Here is a 24,215-nt window from a genome sequence, read left to right as displayed (position 1 = left end):
GTTTATAACTTCTTAATTATTTTAGTCCAAACGCCTCACACAGGTTGCCCCATAGAAACCCCAAACGACCCTTGCATGTGATATCAAACTATATGTTCAAGCCATGTGAGTGTCCGTTTGAGTGTACACTCAAATGACACGAGCAGACCGTTCTAATTAAACTACCTTGAAAAACTATTTTCTAAAGTTCAGATTTTCCATAAATGAAAATTTTCTTTGTCGTTCTTTCGGTATTCAAAGCTTAAAGATATTCACTACATGTCTGAATCCTGATAACATCGTTTTTATGAATGGATTTTCGAGACACCAAAGCTTAAAGATATTCACTACAGATATGGTAGTAGTAGGTGTTTATCTCACTCTCTTTTATTTCTTCTGGTGAGATACCAAAGCCCTGTTACTTACTATCTATATTTTATGTTTTATTAGAGGACAATTTCAATTCTAACTATGGAAGACTTGGGGCGATGATAGTGAGACCAATGAAAGATCTTGGCAATGAAACTTATGAGGAAAATTATCGAGGGTTAGTGGACTTGAATCTGCATGATGATGAGTTACAGTTTCTATCAATGCTAGAACAGTCAGAATATCAATTGTGTGAATAAATTAAAATATGTTTAAACTACTAATTGTTTAACAGGCAGAACAAGTAGCATAATCTCGTGCCCCTTGTTTATGTGGGTTTCTATAAATCTGAGTCCAAAAAACAAATAATTTGTTGTGGGATAATATTGACACTTGTTATATTATTATGCAGGCGTTTGCAAATTGACGTTTTATCTCACCCAACCCTATGGAAAGATGGAACAGCTTGCAGATTCGTTTGTGAGGCCTGGGTCCACCTCAAAGAAAGAGAGTTCAGAACTAAGGGTTAATAGCCATGGAATAGTTATAATTGCAGGGAGTGGTGAAGCTCGCGTTGGTGATTGTTTCCTAGTGTGTTATCACAATTGGAAGCGAATGTTGAAACAAGATGAAGTATTGAATGACTTTTATATCGCTCAAACAACTTTTTGGATTGATAAGAGAGTATTTGTTTTTTCTAACATAAGTAAGTTTTGTGATAAAATTGATCGGCATTATGCTTTTGTGTCTGTTTTAGGATAAGTTGAATTGAAAATAAAGTTTTTGTCTGTAAATGGTTATTCTCTACATGTTGAATTGAAATTGAGAATTATGTGCTAACTAGGTGTATGCACTGTAGCACTGAATATTTTATTTTGTAAGATTAACTAGCTCCTAACCATAAAACCACCCGTGCAAATGCACTGTGAGGAACCTATAGAAGCCAGGGGCCTAGAAATCCAATATCCATGTGGTCTCTGGTTATAATGTGAAGTTTTGTCTAGTCCTTGCTCGTGTTATTGCATGTAGCATGCTGCATTCATTTCGTTATAACATATATTTTATTTTTATTGGTAGGATTTCTTGATGCAGGCTAATATTTGAAGTATTTGTTATGATTGTTCTCATTGAGTCATTCCAACGCTTATATAGAGGTGTAAAAGCACACTAGCAATCGGTTATGAATTTATGATCCAATTCTTGTTTGAAAAACCACTCAGTTCCGGTTTAGTACCGATTTCTATATGGTTAACCATGATTTATTTTTTGCGGTTCCATATGCCGTGATATATCTCGACATTTCACCACACACACCGAACACAGTGAATGTTACATTTATACCCCTTTCCTCTTTCTGGCGCTTAAACCCTTCTCCTTAAACCCTAAACCCATCCTCATTTTTCCATTCACACACACTCTCTTCCCACCCATGGCATCATCAACAACAACTCTACTAACAAAAACAAGAAAAAACCCGTTTCTATCCTCATCCTTAAACCCACTCTACTTAACATGGAGAAGATTTGGTTCCTCATCATCAGCTTGCGTTTCTGAACCAACAACTAGTAATAATAATAGGGGTCCTGGAATTAAGATATTAGAGAGTTTTAAAGAAGAATTTGAGATTGGGTCTCGTTTAATTTCATTTGAGACTGGTAAAATTGCTAGGTTTGCTAATGGGGCGGTTGTTATGGGAATGGAGGATACTAATGTTTTGTCTACTGTTGCTTCTTCCAAAGGAGATTGTGTTAAAGATTTCCTGCCGTTAACTGTATGTGTTTCAGTTTTGGTTTTGTTAATAAAGTTTGTTTTTTTTATTGGTTATTTGTTTGTTTTAGTTGAATGTGTTTGATGAAATGTAGATAATACTGAAAAGAAACATTTTTGACTGTTGGGTGTGTGTGGAATGACATCAATTGTCCCACGTCGCCAAGAGAAGAAGTGGTTACAGAGGCCTTTTTTAGAAAAAAATTACACACTTTGATGCTAGTGAGATCTTTGGGCATAACACTGACTTGGGTATCTGTTGTTGTTAAAATTGATGCTTCTCTACTAATGACTGGTTTGGATGATTTTATTATTTGTTACACTCAATGTGATTCGTTGTTTGCATGTCATGACGTTGATTACCAAGAAAAGCACATTTCTCACATCCACCACATCCCATTTCTCAAACACTGACATTTGGTACCCTCATCTATTTTTACCAAATTTGGGTTTTTCCATCTTCTAAATGCCGTGTTGCTAATACGTAAAAGAATCTTTTCAAGATTGGCTATCTGTTGTCGTTGTTGTTAAAGGTCCAAGAAATTCTTTATTGTTCCGATTATTTCTTCGTTTGTTGTACTCATGTGATATGGTTGGTTATTTTCTCATTGGTTCTATGTCAAAAGGTTGATTATCAAGAAAAGCAATTCGCTCAAGGTGTAATTCCCACCACGTACATGCGGAGAGAAGGGGCTCCAAAGGAGCGTGAACTTTTATGTGGTCGTATCATTGATAGACCCATCCGACCACTCTTTCCTCGTGGCTTTTACCATGAAGTCCAGGTATGCTGCTATCTGTTAAACCTCTTTATATTTTGTATTTTGTGAAAGAGTTTGATTTTGATTTTTTGTCTGCTCTTACTATGATTAGTATGATTCTGTTATGTAGGTTATGGCAAGTGTTCTTTCTTCTGACGGGAAGCAAGATCCAGATATATTGGCGGCTAATGCAACATCTGCTGCTCTTATGTTATCCGATATTCCTTGGGGTGGTCCCATTGGAGTGATACGCATAGGAAGGATAGATGGAAAGTTTGTTGTCAATCCCAGCATGGATGAGGTAACACTCTACATTATTTCTAATATTATGGTTGCATCCACTGGTTGTTAATAAGTGAGAGAATGCTTTGTTGATACTGATTAGTATATTTGGCTAGCGTGGACGGTTTGTCATATATATTTTCCCCTAAGAGGCTCAGTTTTATGTTATGCAGTTTCTCTCTGTTGCTCGTTCCCTAATAGGCTCAGTTTTATGTTATGCAGTTTATTTCTGTTGCTCGTCTTACTGTCGAGTACATGTTCCATAATTTCATTGTACATTTTTACCCTTGCTTGTCTGTTGTCTATCATTTATTATTTTTATGATGTAAAATCTGGTTAGGCAGTTCTAATATTTTAAACATATGTATTTCGCATTTTGGTTTAGTCGATCTATATCAGGTTTTTCATAAAAATCTGTAAGTTATAAGGTCACATGTTTATATCATACCTTAACTCAATGTGGCATTGGCAATCATTCTTTGGATAAATGGCATTGTCTAAGCAGAAAGTAGAGAGGGTGGGACAAAACTAGAACAAAGTAAGTCGAGAAGCAATATGCTTTTTTTTGTTGGGAGAAAGAGTATGGCCATATTGTGCAATGGTGTGTTGCATGGGTACTGCAAAATTCTTGGAATATCCCGTTTCGACATAGATTCGGACATGATAAGTGATGGGCATCAGCTACAGTAAATTTCGTCAGTCAATTGCGTATACAAACTCGAGACGAGTTCTTTTCAAATTGGAGAGAATGATGTAGAACATGAGCTTGTTTCTTTCAAGCTATAGGCATGCGCCTGTAGAGGTTTAATGATCAAGCCCATGGGCCGTGAGCCCACTAGTTTAGTTGCTGCTTTATTGTTATTAGTATAAATAAGGGCTTATGGTTAGGGTTTCAAGGGGTTGTTTTCGTTGATGTTTAGTAGTGATTTTCTTTCTCAGAGTCAATAAAAGAGACTTCTTTATTTTAGGGTTCTTAATTGTTTTTCATATAAGTTGTAGATTTCTTCTTCTTAATCGCTTCCGCTTATAAATCTACATCAATAAGGATTCGTGGTTGTTTGATAAACAATAAATTAACAAAAGTGACAAGGAGAGAGATAGTTGGAGAGACTTGACGGACATTTGGTGAGAAATAGGTGTGAGATAGTTTCTGAGAGATCTTGTGCTAGACTTTAGATATTTCATCTTCTTTGTGGGATATTATTTCTTGGAGCTCTTTTCTTCATGATGTCTCTGGAGTCCTGTGCTCCTGGTACTCTACTCTTTCTATTGGGATTTAGAAGATCCTGTACTCCTGCATCTGTATTGAATTACACGTGACATAATTTATACTTTCAGCAAACTGTTGCTAGATTCAAGTACATCAGGGTTTGGTAGTCATGTTCTTAATCACTTCAGCATTCAGGTCTCCTTGCGCTTAGGATTGAAGGGAGGACTATACTTTATAGTATAGGAAGGGCTACGTGATCAAGACTTCTTGATTCTGTTCCAGTACTACTTTAGTGTCTACTGACTGAGTCTTTAGTTAGATTGGATAGTCAAATGGGGTATCCAGTTATTAGTTTTCCAATATGAGACGCCCTGTATGAATTGTATGTAACGCTTGTTAATAAAATCTGTGCCAAATAAAACACCAGTTGGTAACAGTATTTTAAATTGTTCAAAACATGGGGAGGCTCTTTAACACTGCATAAAAGGAGGCGTTTTCACAACATTTCAGTTTTTCATTAACCTTCATATTAATAAATATATCCATATAAACTATAAGAGTGGTTACCGTGGGTGACACTCCGTACACTTGTACCTGTATCCATGCAACATAGGTGCATCGTGTTATTCTTTTCTTTATAACTAAAATTTGAAAGTGCATATGGAGAGGAATGATTCCCTCTCTATATGTAATTTACAATTTTTCTTTTCGCTAACCAACTTAAGTACAATTTGCAGATAGCACCATGTTTATCCTAAGTACCTCTATGGAAAAAGTGTGCAATCTTAAGCATCTTTTACTTTGGTTTGAGATGGTCTTTGAACAATTAACAAAAGGTATTACAGGGTTCAAAGTAATAACTCATGTGCCTTGTGCATTTGCAATGACCATCAGGTTATCTCCCCATGAAGAGTGGAGGGATGTAAGCTCTAGATGACTTCTAGAAATACTGAGATACTGCTCCACACTCTTTTCTTTTGATACTGTTTTACTTTCAAGGTAATATTTGAGCTGCTTTCCATCATCCTGTGGTGTAGTAGTTGAATTCGCAAGATTTTTGTGGAAATTAAGGAGCTTCTGGAGGCTCTTCTCTAAGAGGCAAGTGGCAATGATGTGGGGGATATGGTTGGAACACACTCAAAGATGTTTGATAACAAGGAAACGGAATTGCACAAGACTTTGGTGGAAATTAAGAAGCTTTTGTATGATTGGTTGAGGAACGTCGCCATATGTAGTTTTTGTGGTAACCTATTCTTAGTATGTTGCTAAGTGCTAGCTATATTTTTTGTAACCTTTTTCGGATTAAAAAGGTTATCTTTTTAAAATGCTTAGTATGTAGCTAAAATTCCAAATTGTGATCTTTCACTCTTCTTTGTTTGTGAAATACTTGGAGAAGTTGTTTTGAAGATTCTTGTGGGGTAGTGAAGAAAACAAGTGTGAAATTCACTTTGTCAAATGGAATAGAGTATACCTTCCTAAAGAAAGAGGGTGGTTTAAGTTGTAAGCATCTATAGCTAATGAATATAGCCTTGTTGGGGATGTGGCTTACGGAGGTATGGGGAAGAAGAGGATCTTTTGTGGAAGAAGGTGGTGGCGGACAAATATGGAGATAAAGGAAGCAAATGGTTGGTTAAGCAACCTAGAAATCCATTTGGTATTACTTTGTGGAGGGGCATCACAAGTGGGTGGGACATGTTTCTTAAAGGGATTTCTTTTTTACCTGGTACTGGAGTATCTATCTTCTTTTGGGAAGACATTTGGGTAGGAGATGCCTCACTTAAAACACAATTTGGTGGAATCCATCTATTAACTTTTAACAAGAAATTACTTGTGTTGGATAATGGAAAAGGTGTTAATGGTGTGGAATGGAATGTTGTACTTAAAGGGGCCTTAATGATTGAGAGTTTTAAAAGTATGAAAATCTTATAAGTTCTATTTATTTATTTATTTTGCTCAGTAAAGTTGCAATCTCATTAAAAATGAAAAGAAAGTGGACCGAGAAAGCCTACTATTACAATGAAACAAAATAAAAATAAAAACATACGCACGAGAGGCTAACCCGAGAACCACAAATTATTTTACATCTAAACACAAAAGCCTATCCCACCTCACCACAAAATACTCGAAATGAAAACTCATGAACTCTTTAAAAATCTTAGACTGCTGAAACAATAAAACCTTAATAGATATGATAAGTTCTTGCTTAAATGCGGAGCCACCTTCAAAGTGACGACGATTTTTCTCAATCCAAATACCCCACAAAATAGCAAATGGTAACAAGCTCCAAAGACGATTACCTGAAGAGGTGAAAGGACCATGACCCCTTCAACAAATCCACCACTCGCCCATGACTCACCCAAGAAACATAAGACTCTAAATGGAATGTAGACCAAATGTTCCAAGAAAAAGGACACCCCAACAAAACATGATTTACAATTCACCATCTTTCCTACACAATTGACAATAGTTAACAATATTTTTTTTATACTTTCGAAGATTTATCAATGGTAAGAATACGTTCCAAGATGGCAGTCCAAGCAAAGAAAGAAATATTGGTGGGGATTTTAGTTCTCCATATGATTGGACCAAGAAAAGAAGGAATAGGAGCACAATGATTATGAGAATTTGACTAAATAGGAATGCTGAAATAAAAAGATTTAACAGACTAAGTACCTTTCTTGCTTGGGTACCACACTCTCTTATCACACACCCTTTTATCACAGATCTGCGTCATAGAAGGTAGCACATCAAGCCTAGCCATCAGGGAAGCTAGAGCATTGATCTCCCAGTCATTCAAATTTCTGCAAAGACCTAGGTTCCATTATATACCAACCTCAGTTCTAACCATGCAATCTGTAACCGGTTTACCTTTGCAACTAGACAAGCCAAACAACTAGGGATAACTGTTGGCAAGTGATCCTCCCTCTAACCAACTATCTTCTCAAAATAGAATCTTGTCACCAAGCCCTAACTTATATCGAGTGGGTAAAAGGTTTGGAGAAGAGGATAGAAGAATATGGGTGTGGGATAAAAAGGACGTTTTCACGGTGAAGTCATTTTACCAAGTCTTGTCCTGGCACACGTGAGTATGCTTCAGTTGTGCTAGAGGAGAATGAGAGGCTTACTAATTTTCCACACAAGCAGATTTGGAAGAACTCTATCCCATTAAGTGTGTATTTCTTTTGTTGGGGGCTTACTTGGGAAAAATTGAAACTATCGATAATTTGAATCGGAGTGGTATGAATATCAACAATGTCTGCTCTTTTTGCATTGGTGTGAGGAAAGCGTGGGTCATCTTCTTTTTACTTGTCTTTTTGCTTATGGGATTTGGGCATTATTCTTCACATCCTTCAACGTTGCTTGGGTGCCTCTATCCAATATTAAGGAGGCTTTGGGGGAGGATATCGTCATGGCTCCACTTACCAAAGTCAAATGGTTAGCGGATCATCTTCCAAATGTTATTGTGTTGTGTGGACACTTTAGAAGGAAAGAAACTTAAGGGTATTTGAGCATAAGGAAAAGGAGTTGCAGAAGGTGGTGGGGGACAAGGAGGTTCTCTTTGGTAAGGAATGTGGTAATCCATTGTTTAAGGGAATGTGAGTTGAAGATTTTATGTGTAATTGGGGTGGGTGTGTAAGATGAGAGCTCTTTGTAATTTGGGGAGCTTGAGTGGGGCAAGTTGATTCTTACTACTTTTCCTTGATACCATCTAATCTATGTAATCTTTATCTTGTTATATTAATAATGAATATATAGTCAATTTTACCGATCAAAAGAAAAAAAAAAGAAAAGAAAAAGGAAAGAGAAATAAATTATACTCCATTTTGGGTACAGCATCAATCTGCATCAAAAAGGGATTTTGCTAGTGTTATGCGTTGGTTACACCTTTATGATGCAATTTACATGTGGTTCTGAGTAATCGACCCTTGAATTTGATCTCTCACAATGCTTATATATCAGTTTACTCTGCCAACCTCTTCTCTGTGCTTACTTGAATGTTGCTTTATATATATACATTTGAATAATGTGAACCGTGATTTTTAACATCATCAACGTCATAGTTTGTGATATGCATTTGTATTGTTCTTGACATTACTTACTAATTGTTGGTTTAATATTAACACAGCTTAGTTTAAGTGATCTCAACCTGGTTTACGCTTGCACCCGGGATAAAACTTTGATGATAGACGTGCAAGCCCGAGAGATTTCGGAAAGAGATCTAGAATCAGCATTACGAATAGCACATCCTGAGGCAAGTAATAATATCTTATCTAATAAGACTCATTGTGTCTTTCACCTTTGGTAATTATATCGAATAAGATGGTAGTTGTTGATTATTCAGGCTGTAAAATATCTTGAACCTCAAATTAGATTGGCTGCAAAAGCAGGAAAAGATAAGAAGAAATACAAACTATCCTTGATTTCAGAGACAACACTGGGAAAAATCAAGGGCATGGCTGAAGCACCCATTGAAGCTGTTTTTACGGATCCTACATACGGCAAGGTGCATGTCCTTTTTGGTCCCTCCTTACATTTAATTGTGCACTACACACTTCTTTTGGAAGTATTTGAATAAATATTATTAAGCAAATAAATATTATTTATATATATATATATATATATATATATATATATATATATATATATATATATATATATATATATTATTTTTTTTTGGTTTAGTTACCATATATATCATTATGTTGGAGAGCTCTATGTAAATTCTGATGTTAATAACATGGTATGTAGTGACTCGCTTCTGTTTCATTTCAATGCAGTTTGAGCGGGGAGAAGCCCTGGAAAAGATTACACAAAATGTACGAAAAGTACTTGAAGAAGAATCCGATGAGGAAAGCTTGAAAGTTCTTCCAAAGGCTGTTGACACAGTCAGGAAACAGGTAATTCACACATTATATCTTACTAAAGTACTAAACTACAAAACAAAACATTTTTTTCTTGTTGTATTATGGGTCATTGGGGCAGCAGTTACTTGATCATAGTCATACTGCTGTAGTCCTGATCGTATAGTACTACTATATAGTGGAGGTGCTTGAGTGTAAAAAGGTCATGGCAAACTTTCCTTATAAAGGGATAAGGTGCAAGTTGCGAGGCTGTTCCACCATGACACCATTGATAAATTAATTGAAGATGGATGAATATTACTAACTTTTATACTATACTGCAAGGCTTTAAACATCCAATATTGGACTACACATCTCAACCAGAGCACCCCCCCCCCTCCCAAACACAGACACACGTGTGGCCCTTTGGGCCAACTATAATAGCCTGCTCTAAATCCTTTGATACAGTCTTAAACTTTGGAGCGAAAGCGAAGTCAAAGGCAATTGGTGATGAGTTCTCAACAGAGGGGACTAAACATCATCTCAACAGAGAGGAAGAGGTGGACCACCTTGTCATTTTTTGCCCTTTATAAGTTAGGGTGTGGGATATTTTGTTAACTTCTTTTACTAAGCCCTAGGAACCACCGGATAACTTATGGAAGCGTTGGGGATGATCTCAATATTTCATAATTCTTCTCGTTTGAGTTTGGATCACCAGTTATATTTTTGCAATGGCTTGGATATATTATGTAGTTATCTTTTCTAATAAAATTATTTATGGAGTTATTCGTTTTCCTAAATTATCATCATCATCATCATCATTAATAATAATAATAATAATAATAATAATAATAATTTATTTATTTATTTATGGGAACGCAATTTTCCACGCCTTGTTTTTTACACTTTCCCGAATTGTTATAGGATGTGACCCAAATGCCCTTATCCTTTCCCCACACTAGAGCCAGGTGTCTATTCCACATTTCCCCTAACTTCTCTCCCAAAATCCCCTTTGTTCCGAGCCTTTGACAATATGCTTGACTGGTGTTCAATATCCAGCAAGACATCATTTCTATACTCCTTCATCAACCTTCTAAAACACCATCAATTTTTTCAATCGAGATTTACGATTCTAGTTATTCAGAGTCACCTGTTTTCTCTGCTGCTACTGGTTTAGGACTTGGGAGTGCAAGAGCGAATCAAGTTTTCCGGCGGGGGTTGCACCACTTGTTGCCGTCGCTGGACGGGTTTGGCTATCTTTTCTTGTTTTGGTTTCGGTTGGATTATCTAGTGTCGCAGTTTGAGATAAGATGTTTGAGTGCTTGGGTGTTGTGTTCCTGGTGGAAATGGGTTTAAAGAGATGGTAATATGGATCAGTTTCGACCCACTTACAAAAATCAGCAACAAGTTATGATTGTGATTTGTGTGGGTTTGTTCGATACTGGTTTCGGTGGTTATATAGTGGTCGTTTGGAGGGTTAAATTTCTAAAAATTTGATGGTATTTGTTATCGATTTGTTCCAAGTTTGACGAAGTTGATTTCTTGTTGAATTGTACCCACCAGCACCATAGTTGTTGATTTATTGTAGCTTGGGTACTTGAAGTTCACCATTTCAAGTGCAATTCAAGCAGTGGCAGTTGTGTTGTGCATTGTAATCTAGGTATTGTGTTGTGCACTTGTGCATTGGATTGAATTTAGTTGAACTTTCAGGAAGTTCAAATCTGGAAAGTGAGTACTGGATTGATGTGAGTATATATGTTTGGGAGTTCATTCAGTGTTTGAGGAATAGTCGTACCTATTTCTTGGTTGGTTTTATCTGTTTGGGTTTGAAGGTGTAGTACGTTTTTTTTTTTGGTTGGTAAGCGAGGTTGTTTTAGAGGTCCCCTACCCCTTTTCATTAAACATAAAAAGCTTTCAGTTACAACTCTCATACTCTCTTCCTATGACATCATCATAGGCTATTTTCCTTACATCCTCTGCAAAGGTGTAGTACGTTACTGTGGTCGAAAGGTGTTTGATATGAGTTATGAGAGAACAGTTCTTGCTTAAGAAATTGGATTTTGGGTAGCACCTTACAAATTAGTGTTTGATTTGTGATAGAAGATGTTGGTTGTTTGGTAGTAGTAGTACACTTCCCCGGATTCGATAATTTACTTCCCTACGTTAAAAGTTAAAAGGGTCGTTTCTGTGTTATTTAGGAGAGAAGTTGGTTAGATAGACACCTGGCTCTAGTGTGTGGAAAGTATAAGGGCATTTGAGTCACATCCCATAACAATCCGGGGAAGTGTAAAAAAGAGGCATGGAAAATTGCATTCCCTATTTATTTATTATCTTTTTTTATATTTCCAACTTTTTGTCACTTATTGTATATATATTTCCTTGGAAATCCTGTAAGATCGTATCTTCATAACTGGTTTGGTACTTTGGTGTTGAGATTATAATCTCATATTGGGTGTCTAAAGCCTCGCAATCAAATATATAAATCCTGGGGCCTCTCCACTTATCACCAATTGGTTATAACTTTTAAGTAGGATGCCAATTTTTTAATATTTGGTGTTCTTTTCTTTATATTGATAGTGTCTTTAACGCAGTGGAGTTTTATAAATTCTGATAGTTGCCAAGATCTGGTCAAGGATATCAAATAAATAAGCTTTTGATGCTTTGATCATTTTATCATCTTTATCTTAACATATATGGTACGTGAAACCTTTAATTAGATTGGCAGCCTCTTATATTTAACATAATATAGCTGTTCCTGTACTTATATATGGTCTCATTGAGATGGGTTAAACACTAAGCACAAAGCTGATCACTTCTACCCCTCCTCCTCTCCTTTTCACTTTATTGGTTTTATGTATTATTTGAGAGATAAGGACATACATAGACCATAGATTCATGATGGTTGCAATGAGGTACGTAATTGTATATTTTTTCCCCCCCCTAAAACTATTATAACACCCTACAAGTGCTTATCTTGTATAGCTCGGCAGTGGCAAAACAATATAGATAGCTTTATATTCTGGGTATTTTTATTTTGTGATAAGCAGTTTTGTATATTTTGCATTCTCAGATTGTTCGTAGGAGAGTTTTTGAGAAAGGGCTTAGAGTTGATGGGAGGAGTCTTGATGAAGTTAGGCCATTATATTGTGAAGTTGGCAATTTACCAATATTACATGGGTCATCAATTTTTTCACGTGGCGATACTCAGGTTACTACCTTCTTTATGTGTCACTTTTTTAAATTCCTGTTTTATTCTAGCACTATAAGAGGCTCGTTGGAGTGCAATCAAATTATGTTCTGGTTTGGCTCTCAATTGCAGGTTCTCTGTACTGTAACACTTGGAGCACCTGGCGATGCTCAGCGTTTGGATTCTCTGGTTGGTCCTCCTACAAAGCGCTTCATGCTTCACTACAGTTTTCCTCCATTTTCGATTAATGAAGTTGGTAAACGAGGTGGCTTGAATAGGCGTGAAGTTGGGCATGGTAAGTTGATACAATTTTATCACATTTCTACAGGTTAATTTATATATCTTTGTGTGTGTGTGTGTTAAGGGGTATTATGACACCAAAACTGACTTGTTTAGCACGCGCAAATGGAGAAGAGTTAGGGGCTGATTGTCTGTGAGGATGATCCTCGTTAGATAATCCTTACACAATAGTCAGCCTAATTCAATATGTATAACCTTGTCAGTTGAGCTTTGAAAATGAGAGTAGTCCTGTTAAATAATCCCAAACTTGACCGCAACTTTTGGCAAGGTTAGATGTGTTCATGTGGCTGATTTTCTTTTTTAGGTTGATCATTTCCAAAAAAAGTCCATCCTTAACTTTTCTACATGTGGGACTCAAAAAGCGTGTCATTTTTAATGTGTCATACAGTACACTGTGTGGTTGTTGAACTTGCCTCGGCACTATAGATATGTTTCTCCGATAAGATTCACTTAAATAACTAGTATTTAAGTGATGACCTGCTACTTCGGGTTTCCATCTTCTGATTCTCATAATTACAAGCTTATTGTAACTGAAGTTACAGATGATGTAACACTATAGTGTCTGTTCATATTTCATCTTTGATTTAAAACTTGTTAGTTGTGTTTTGAACACTGATTCTGTAAATTGCTATTACATACAGGACAGTGTAAAGTTTAGAAAAGGGCAAAAGAACCCCTATGTTGTAGTATTTTGAGAGTGCATACGAAGATTCTCAGAAAAGGTTTTTGAGTAGAAAGGAAGCAAAAGTGGGAATTGCAAACTTGCAACTTTACTTCTGCTATTTTTACGCATACATGTTTGTTCAAAGATATCTGAACTGCCCTTTGGTTCCAGCTCAGTATCTGATAGAATGCGTTGTCAGAGTTTGTTAGTTGTGAGAGAATAGATATGTATGATTTTCTGAAGCTCACATAGTTCCTGGAGGAAGGCTGAGTCTCTTGCTTTAAGGTGCTAGGTGTCTTTGCCTGTACCCTCTCTTCTTCATGAGCTTTCAACCTGAATCTTGTATCCTCCCCCCCCCTTTATGATGGTTTGCCTACAGAATTACAGTTAATTAAATTTTCTCCCACATATTATACAAGGCTTCATGTATGTCAAACAGGTATGTGCATCTGTTTGTATTGACTTCTGATTGTCCTTGTTTTCCCAATATATTGGTGGAGGTTTTCACAAAAGATGGGTAATATCTTTGGATACTTAATGTACAGCCTAAAAAATTTTACAATAGTTTATTAGTTTCCTGGGTTGGGTGGCTACCGAAGCTTGTTATATACAATCCGTGGTTAAAGAGAGAAAAATTGTAGTATGTGGTTGTAGGATGTGAAGTACAAGGCAACTAGCACAAAGTATTGAGAAACATTGCCATAACCTATAAGAGACTGAGCCAGTGTTAACAGCCTAGTTCTTCTTATTCAGACAGTAGAAATATAGTTGTTTGAAAATGTGCGTTAAAATGTTCCTTGTAGTCTCTCTATAATGATCTGATATCACATATCTGTTTGAAAATGGAATAGTTATCGAACGTTCTTGATAACATTAAGGCCATACTGGCACAATCGCTAGTCAGGCCGAAATTACACCAAGAAACCTTCCACAGTTCCACTACAACTTTGGCTGTGGGAACATTCTCAGCATATATAAATATTTGGAAAAAGTTTGCTTTGATGAAATTTCATATATAATGTGAGCCTGTCAGTCACTAGGGACTAGGGTTGCCTAAGGTCGACAGAATAAAAGCATGTTACCTGTCATATCATAGGGTTAGACTGGTCACAGTTCTCCATTTTTTTTGCAGGGACCTCCATGGACTTTTTAATACCTACATCTCTTTTAATTGTTTTATTTTGTTTGTTTGTTCATTTATTTTTGTTTAATTTAGGTTTGTATGTGCTGAGGGGAGGGGGATGTCAGCTCCTTTTCTCTGGTTTACTGATGAGAACTCAACAAACTTGTCCTAACCATCTATCTAATTTTCCTCCTCTGTAGGCACGTTGGCTGAAAAAGCTTTACTTGCTGTGTTGCCTCCTGAAGAAGATTTCCGTTATACTGTCCGTTTGAATTCTGAAGTAATGGCATCTGATGGTTCAACTTCTATGGCAACTGTTTGTGGAGGTATTCTCATTAAGATGCTTTTGTAAGAGTTTTCCTTCCGAAACATTTTTTGTGAGCAACAAATCATCCAATATGTGTGATCTTCCATAGGCTGCTCATCAACCGGCCTATAAGGAGGAAGTTGATGGACTCCAGTTTAGATACACCCTTTATACAAAAAAGAGGCTCACAAACTTATGTGCGTGATGTGCGAAAAAGGCTAATATGGCTCCCCATTTCAATCACCTTAGTCTGTGCGTAACAAATCCATTGGAATGACACTCAATTCCTTGGCCAAGACTTCTTTAACATTTAATTGTAGGTCCTAAGGTTTATGGAACAAGAATAAGAAAATATTTCAAACATTGTTTTGCAAGTGGACATTTGACAAGAAGGTGGTCAAGAATTTGCTTTCACCCCCTTGCAATTTGGACAGGTTCGGTATATTCATACCCGTTCAATTAATATTATCAACTGTTGTGATCCTTCCCAAGCATGCAAGCCACAAAAGGAGATTTTGAACAGGATAGAGTTCTTCCAAATCCTTTTATGTGGGAAATAAAATATCCTCTCCTTAGCATCAAATAACTTTTTTAGACGTAGAGTTCTTCCAAATCCTTTTATGTGGTACCGTAACAAGTAACTGCTTTTGTAGGGGGAGTTAAACGTTGTGCTTTCTTGGGTGTAGGGGAATCCATGAAGCCTGTCCCACAGGGGGAGAGTTAGGGTTAATGTTAGCTCTAAGTGACCATTCACAGAGGTTGAAAGCCATGTCATAATCTGTAGCTGCGTATGTTAAGATGTTTTCGTCTATGCTAAGTTGCCAACATGGCCAAAAAGGGCTACTTGCCCTTTGATTATGAGATCATTTGTGGGCTAGGGTTTGTGTTATTAAAATACGTTGCACATTTTATACGTGCTAGCACGAATTTTAATAATTTTCTTTAGTTAATAATTTGGTTGATTCTTCATTTTGCTCAAAGCTGTGTGTTATATTCGTCTGCTTAGTCTATTACGTTCACAATTTCCTTAATTTGTTTTGTTTTATTTTTTGTAGGGAGTATGGCTTTAATGGATGCAAGCATTCCAGTACGAGAACATGTTGCAGGTGTTTCTGTTGGTCTTTTTACTGAAGTAGACCAAGATACTGGGATGATTAAGGATTATCGCATCCTGACCGATATATTAGTAAGTTTTGTGGATGACGTGTTAGGGGAACAAATTACTGCTGCTCAGATTATGTTTAGAAGCTGAAGTGAAAAATACGCGTATTAAATGATGACTGTAAATTGACTTTGATGTTTGTGTTATGGTTTTTTGTTCCAAAGTTATAGAGGCTTAGAACCTCAATACTGATATAAAAAAGAAAAAAAATATCCACAATGAAGTAGAAAGCATGAGGGAAGAAAAATATGGTTTTAAAATGCTGGGGAATGGAGTAATAAAATTAAAAACCAATCAGATTTTGGGGACCTTATCAGTCTCATAGAGACAAACGTGGTGACCTGATTCGGTAACATATTTGGTTGGTTCTAGGTTATTCATTATTCATGTTCAGATCTGATAACTTGTGAATTTGTGTAACATATATATCAGACCATAAACTTTGATTTGCCATACAAAAAGAAAGAAAAAACTGATTAGGGTTTGAATTGAATCTGATCTGTCTGTTAATTGAACTGGGGTTGGTCTCAGTTTTCAGTATGCGATTATGAGCTTATCTGATAAGAATCTGACGTGTCCTTAGACCTAATCTATAGTTTAACCAGATCCAATCCCATCCATTTGCAGTTGTAATTTGAGAGAAGATGGGATAATAGGAGAGAAGTAGAGAACATAAATGATGATATATCTGTTCTATTTCTATTACATAATGATGAAGGTAATAAGTTTGCATTTCAACTCAGGATATACCCCCCGGCACACACACACACACACACACACACACACACACAAAACAAAAAAACAAAAGGAGAATGGCATCCTAGTATCTTCTGGTGTTAAAACATTTCATTTTTTGATATCTGTTCTTTTTCACCACTTTAAGAGAAGTTTTTCATGGAAGCAAGTTTAAAGTTAAGAAAGTATTTGTCGGTCTCGTCTTTTCTCACTATGTTTTCTTTAAAAGTTTATGCTATCTTAGCTTTTGTATTTGATGGTGAAGTCCTGTGCATTGGTTGTTGTGCATTTTTTGTAGGGTCTGGAAGATCACTTGGGTGATATGGACTTTAAAATTGCTGGCACACGGAGAGGAGTAACTGCAATTCAGTTGGATATAAAACCTGCTGGAATTCCACTGGACATTATCTGTGAATCTTTAGAGCATGCATTGAAAGGCCGCCTTCAAATTCTTGATCACATGGAGCGACATATAAATGCTCCCCGTACACAAGATGAAAGGAACTCGCCACGTTTAGGTTAGAAGCTTGCTTTTATTCTTTTTTTTTTTCTGGCACTAGGCCAAACATTTTGTGTTTCCAAGTTTTTGCTGTAAAAGTTTATGTTGTAAGTTGTAACTAACACAGCCTAAAATTGTTCTTCTGTTACAGCTTCATTGAAGTACAGCAATGAGTCCCTTAGGTGCTTGATAGGGCCACAAGGTGTTTTGAAGAGAAAAATTGAACTTGCAACAGGTACTCTTTAACATCTGAGGAATTTCCAAATGTAAAAATCGTAATACCCGTTCTGTATAAATATGTCTTCTATGACATCTGTCTTGTGGTACAGTGAAGCTTAACGTAAGTGTCATAGTGGAGTCTGAAAAAAACACGTTTGTCCTTTAGATTATTAAGTTTTATCCATAGGAAAAGAATTTGAAGATAAACTGTTGAGGAAATGGTTCAAACATGTAAAACCTATAGTAATGAAATTTAGTTTTTTCAAAGATAGTTGTGATAGTTTTCTCAGAGATAAAACATCTAATTTTCTTGTTCTAAAGCCCTTGTCAAAGGAGCAATATATGGAATCTTTTGCCATGAGGAGAGCACATGCACTAATATTTATTGTTAATTGTATGATCGTTACATGTTACTTGCAATACGTAACTTTTCGAAATTGAATGAATGTAATTGAGTTTTACTGATAAAAAAATAAATAAAATAAAATATTTGTATTTATCGTTAATGATGTTTATGATTAATTTTCTATAATAGTAGTAGTTCTTTACACTTTCGTAAACTTTTAAGCATCCAAGTCAAAAGCAATATGCAATGAGTGGAGTGGCGTCAGGAACTATCTTTTACTAATTTAAAAATCCTGACTCTGAGCTACAGTCCTGCAGCAGTATTATAATATTTGTTTATTTTGTGATTTGTGATTCTTGGTCACACTTTTTAGGACTGTTTTGCCCATGTTATTTTCCTATATTTACGATATTATCCTCATTGTCTTAATTATTTGATTTGTGGATAAAAACAACATGTGCTTCAGCACATGCATCATACTAGTATACTATTAAGCAAGGCTGTAAATGTCCCATGTGGAACTATACTAAACAGCTCAACATTCCCCCTAACGCCCTCACGTGCGTTCTGGCGTTACTCAACTCTAACGCGTGTGCTAACATACTTGGGTGACGTCGAGTAAACGTGCACTTTGGCCATATACATATAGCCTGTTCTGGTACCATCTTACACTTTGGAGCATCCAAATCAAAACCAATTGGCAATGAGTGGAGTGGCCCCTGAAACTATTTATCATTAAGCAAGCATTTTCAAGAGAATTTTCTCTAAGTCGTAGCTACTTACAAGAATGTTAGTTACATTCTGAATACGCTGAAGCTTGATGTACATTTTCTTCTATTTGTTTTATGACTAATAACTCTGCATGCTTTGGTCATAATCTTATCCACATTTGTTATTTTACTCTTCTTCGTTTCAATTTAACTGCATCAAATTCAGGTGTGAGGATGTCTGTGAGTGATGGAACTCTCACTATACTCGCCAAAAATCAAAAAATGATGGACAACGCATTAGAAATGGTAAGTCTTTTAACTTGACCGCTCTCCATTCTTATTACCAGATTTACAAGAGGCACTACTTTGGACTGGCATTTCTTACCTCCTGGATCACAATCCCACCAACTTCTAACATTATATACCAAATGAGATTCTGAGAACCACATAATCCCATAATGAGATGGGGTTAAGTTTAACTCTTTAAGTTTTTTGAAATTCAATATTTGAGCTCAACTCTTTAGCTAAGTTACCTTGACATGGTTAGTTGTGTCCGTATCCGTGTCCGTATTTGACACGGATAAGAAGTGTCGGACACGGTGAAACGTAAAAAATAAAGGTATATGAGTATATCACATACAATATGTGTCCGACACGGACACGTGGATGTGTCCGACACGGGATTAGTTTTGAAATATGGTATGTCCCTGTTACATAGCACTTTAGCTATTATAAATGCAATGAGTCAAATGATGTATGTTATTTTTTTGTAAAACTGTGTATCTATGTAAATTATCAGCCGTTACCAACACTGTAAAAAGAAAGGATCGCATGTGTGTTTTCTCTTACGCCTCAACCATTTTTAGTCGGCTTTGAATATCACTGCAGATATTTTACGTTTGGTGCCTTGTGTATTTATTTTCTTTTTCAGGTAGATTCAATCATTGGACGCGAAATCGAAGTTGGAGGGATTTATAAAGGTGTTGTTTCCTCAGTCAAAGAATATGGTGCTTTTGTTGAGTTTAATGGTGGCCAGCAAGGCCTATTACATATCTCGGAGCTATCACATGATCAGGTAGGGATGATATTCTTTAGGAGTGCTCCCCTGATCCGTAAATCTATGTACAGCATATGATTCATTATGTTTTTTTTCTTTTTCTGTTTTATTCTATTTGTCAGATTGTTTCATTTTTTGTCACTGTATTGTTGACTCATGCCACTTTTCATATAACTTTTGTGCTTTTTCCCTTTCGGGCTTATGTTACTTTCCAGCGGTATCTACTTCTGTTATTTTAGAGAAGTATGCTATCAATTCATCTTGTTATATAGTATATACCTTGCAAAAAAAACGCCTCTTCTGTACCTTTTGTGTGCATTAATTTTATATTACATTGTTATTGCTTATGGAAAACTTTAATAAATTCCTGTATAGTTGTGCTGAAATGGTGATGCAAACTTTTAAATTTTCTGTTCTTTCTTCATGTAGGTTTCTCGAGTGTCCGATGTTGTATCTGTCGGCCAGCATCTTTCGTTAATGGTTATTGCACAGGACATCCGTGGCAACATTAAGCTCTCTCTGAAAGCAGCAACACCTGGAAATGAATTGAAGAAGTCCGTTTCTAAAGGTTCTGTGACTCCTAAGGAACAAGCACTGAATGCTTGGGCGTCTTTTGCGGATGTGCCTAACGATCCAGAAGTCCCAGATTTAACACCGAATAGATCTTCAGTCAGTGAAGATGAGAATCAAGGAGGTCTTAGTTCTTCATCATCATCAATCTTGATTCGTAGTGCTGCTGAGTGTGATGAAGAGGAAAAAACTTCTGACGTAATTAAGTGTCATGCCAAGATACGTGCTAAGAGTTCTAAATCATCTAGAAGTAAAAAGGTTTTGGGTCTTAATCATCAATCAAAAACAAATCCTTCTCTTGAAGACGATGATATTCGTTCCTTGTCGTCTGTTGGTGGTACCTCATCTAAAAAGGTAACAAGTTCAAGGGCTAAAACACCAGCCCATGATGATGGAAATGGTTTGGTTAAAAGAGAACATGAAACTAGCACAAGTGCAAAGTCGCTGAAGCTTGGAGATAAGCTAAATGCCAAGGTCTATCAGATACGTGCACAGGGAATAGTCCTTGATTTAGGAGGTGGAATACGTGGCATGTATCGCTTTAAGGTGCGTGTAGTTGAACCATATTGATTTTTGTCTTTTTGGTGCGATATATTTCAGGTTTTAAGGCTTACGCCCTGCCCCCCAAATGACTTCCCTCCCAAGACTCACAGCAGGATCCCCTAGGGTTGACTGTTATCTTGCTGTTTGAGTCTTGTGAAATGTCCTAAGTACCCTTTCGGACCTAAAATTACCTAAATACCCACCTGACTTCCCAAGACTAAAGGGGGAGTTCGTGACATGTGTCCCCATCCTATCAACTCAATCTAACGGCTTAAACAAAGAGGGAGTTAGTGACACGTGTCCCTATCCCATCAACCCAATCCAACGGCTTAAAAAAAGGGGGGGTTAGTGACACGTGTTCCCATCATATGAAGTTTATCCAACAGCCATAAACAATCACTTGGATTTACTATTAGTTTTCACCACTCGAGAGTTGTCGGTGGGGGGTACTACCAATTTATGTAAATACAATGGGGGGATAATACTAATAAAGGTTCTCCGTGTTTTTCAAATTCAACAATGTTGAATGGTCGTAGTTGTTTCTCATGTGGTTGATTTGATAATCATTGAATTGGCTTTTGTATTTGAGGAACCCCAACAATGTCAAAATGCGTGTCACCATCTCACAAACTTAATCCAACAATTAATTTCTAAAAACCACAGAAAAACTTTATTAGTATTACCCCCAACTGTATTTACACAAATTAGTAGTATCCCCCCAACTCCGCATTCCAAGAACTAATTATTAGGAGCTTCCATCAACACCACCACCTCCCATTAGGTTAAGGTAAAAACTAAGTTTTGTGTCAAAGGAGTTAATCTTCAATTTGAGACATGGTAACCATGTTAAGTTGGATCAAACCCCACAAAAACTAAATAGAACTTTAATGGCCAATGATTAGATTATTGTTGATTAAGTTGTTGATACATATATCAAATTTGAAAATGAAGTTGAATTGGGAAATCAAGATGAGAAGTTTTAAAGATTAATTTTTTGGCTAGACAAAGAAGAAGAAGAGTTAGCCATAGGATCAATCTCGAATGGCGCAAAAGAGATATTAATAGATATTTTGATTTGATTAAATTGTAACCATTGATTTAAATGCTTGAGATGTTGCATGTGTCACTAACTCCCCTTTGGTTTTTAGAGAGTCAAGGGGTATTTGTGTAATTTTATGCTCCAAAGGGTACTTAGGACATTTCATGTGGCTTGGATGGAAGGATCACGGTCAACTCTAGTTGACTCGGTCCTGCTGTGAGTCTTTGGGGTGGGGGGGGGAGGAGCCATTTTGGCAAAGTTAGTAGGGGGGAAAGTCTTAATAACTGGATATATTTTGTTTGCTACATGGACCACATAATTCATCAATGAATACCTTATCTTTCGTCAAGCATTTGTCACTGAATATGATGTGTTCTAGGGTTTTAAATCCTTAATTTGCTGGCCATATTTTAGACTTGTAGAGTTGATTGAATTGAATCATTGAGTTCATGAGTTTTCTTTAATTTGCAATTGCGATTGGATCAGATTGCTTTTGCAAATAGAAGACGGTCTGTATCACGTAAGCCAGGAGTACAAACCTCCTTACCTACCCATTTTACCTGCTATTGTGTCTGCCAAAGCATGCGGTTACTGATGCACAAAGAAGCTTTTGGCTCTACATAAATTGTTCCTTTAGTTTCCTTGGACATAAATTGTTGTACTAAATCCTTCAACAGAACTATCCAATTCATCCATCAGTCTGAGTTAGTGCTGGACTTACGTTGACTGAAACTTTGTTATTATCTTTTCTGATAATTTTGCATTTTCTTTCTTTATTTTTTTCCCCTTTTTTCAATTTATAGCAGGTTGGTCCAAACCCACTTCATCTTCCATTCTTTATACAACTAATGCAATTTATGTGTTGGAAACCAGTAAACTACCAACTAAGATCTCTATATAATTACTATCACATTTGCAACATCTCTATCAAATTGAAGTGGTCCAACCCTTCTAGGCTTGAAAACCAGTTAATTGTGCAGTTTTTCTGCAGTTTTATGGCTGAACCTCTGGGTGTGTACCATTTGCAGGAAAATGGTAAACAGGACTTCGAGATCGGTGAAGAACTGCGAGTTCAATGTTCAAGTTTCTCAGTGAAGGGAGTTCCTGTCGTGTCTTTGTTGGAAGATGGGTGGTAAGCAATCTGTCATAAGATAGTGTTTTTATCCACAGATGGGAAGATGCATCATTGCAGAACAGTGCCAAATCTCTGGCAAAAGGTTTTGCAGAATTGATAGCCCAAGCTTGTATATATCAATTAGATGCAAAACTCAATGTGGCTGATTTATTTTTCATTTTTGGCTAGCTTATATATGTCCGTCTCTTGTTGTGTAAAATATATGCAACTTTTCCGTCCACAATAATCTTGAGGTTTTGCCATCTATTTTCAAGTTTATTAAGCTGTAACAGTAATGTAGATTTTCTGCTGTCGTATTAAGTTATGTCCAACAGAGTAGTGTTTCCCTTCAGTTCTCATCTTCAATAGAATTTTGTTGATTTTAGCATGTACTGAATTTTGCAAGTCTTTTTGAGTCTGTCCTTGTTGTGTCGGTTGAAGTTCTACTGAAGGATGAATTTGCTGCTTCTTTTGTTATTGACACTGTTGGTAGAATTCATTATTATGATTACTTATAGTATTAGTTGCAGCAGTACGGAAGCACCTCTTGTAACTGTACAATGTCATCCGCAGGTGGTGTTGGCAACATACCCAAAATCACTGGTGATTAATGTCTTAAGTTAAAGCTGGTCTATAAATAAAAGTGCAGTTTATGTGATTGGCTTTGTATGTTTGATGCGGGAGTTACTCGGCTGCTGTTTTTGTCCAGTATTACAAATTCCCAGTTCAAACCGTTTCAGACAGGTCTCTGAGCTTGGTCGGAAATGGGTCAAGTGCATCGTCATAATTTATCTATTTATTATGAATAACTTGACTTGCAGAAATAGCAGCGAAATCAGTTCAGTTTTATGGATAAAATGAAGTTTAACAAACATGTATCCGAAAGATGGCGGAAAGTCTTTGCACCTGTAGCAAAGCAAATGCACAAGGTGCATGCTCTTACGGACGATTAGACCAAATACCAATTCCATCAAGTTTACATTGATCAGACCAGTTTTACTACTTCCAGATTCTTGAGACTTGCAATGGAGGGTCGGAACTGGATCATCTCAAATCACGACAAATTTTTTAGTTCTGCCCATTCTCTTGAACACGCGCGCGCACACACACACTACCTACTATGACGATACCATCAGAAAGCAGCCATCCGTCCACTATTTTTCAAGTGCCCACGTTGAAATGTTGTATGTAGTTGTGGGGTATAGAACATGTAAAATATTCAAAACTACAGTATCTTTACTACTTATAAGTGGTGTGGTTAAGTTAGCCACATGACTTGTTACTCAGCTCTAATTTTGCATAGTTTTTTGACATGTAACATGTTAAGCTATTTGAGCCACCAAAAACTGTTACTCAGTTCTAACAAGATATAATAATTTGACACGTCTCATGTTAGCTATTTGAGTCACAAAAAACCAAAACCACGTGTTGTTT

At 36.6% G+C, this 24,215-nt stretch overlaps 1 protein-coding gene across 1 annotated transcript; it reads left to right on the top strand.

Moving 5' to 3' along the window:
- The first annotated feature begins 1,672 nt into the window (after positions 1–1,672).
- Positions 1,673–23,173, top strand: LOC147514622 (polyribonucleotide nucleotidyltransferase). Its single transcript, XM_086584357.1, has 16 exons — positions 1,673–2,119; positions 2,742–2,897; positions 3,004–3,174; positions 8,492–8,617; positions 8,708–8,869; positions 9,144–9,263; positions 12,277–12,414; positions 12,526–12,688; positions 14,681–14,806; positions 15,843–15,973; positions 16,983–17,202; positions 17,335–17,418; positions 18,685–18,764; positions 19,390–19,533; positions 19,945–20,631; positions 22,696–23,173. The coding sequence occupies exons 1-16, from the start codon at positions 1,778–1,780 to the stop codon at positions 22,801–22,803; spliced, it is 2,958 nt and encodes a 985-aa protein (XP_086440483.1). The 5' UTR covers positions 1,673–1,777; the 3' UTR covers positions 22,804–23,173.
- Positions 23,174–24,215: the final 1,042 nt, after the last annotated feature.

The sequence above is a fragment of the Coptis chinensis genome, chromosome 2 (genome assembly GCF_015680905.1).
Source record: "Coptis chinensis isolate HL-2020 chromosome 2, ASM1568090v1, whole genome shotgun sequence".
Lineage (NCBI taxonomy): Eukaryota > Viridiplantae > Streptophyta > Magnoliopsida > Ranunculales > Ranunculaceae > Coptis > Coptis chinensis.
The sequence above is the reverse complement of the archived record's forward strand: the minus strand, read 5'-3'. Positions and strand labels throughout refer to the sequence as shown.

What these genes read in the sequence shown, in the direction of transcription:
- LOC147514622 (XM_086584357.1), top strand. Translation starts at nt 1,778, where the DNA reads ATGGCATCATCAACAACAACTCTACTAACAAAAACAAGAAAAAACCCG. An exon ending in GCATCCTGACCGATATATTA is followed by an intron (nt 15,974 to 16,982) that starts GTAAGTTTTGTG and finishes CATTTTTTGTAG; the next exon opens with GGTCTGGAAGATCACTTGGG. An exon ending in TGGACAACGCATTAGAAATG is followed by an intron (nt 18,765 to 19,389) that starts GTAAGTCTTTTA and finishes TTTCTTTTTCAG; the next exon opens with GTAGATTCAATCATTGGACG.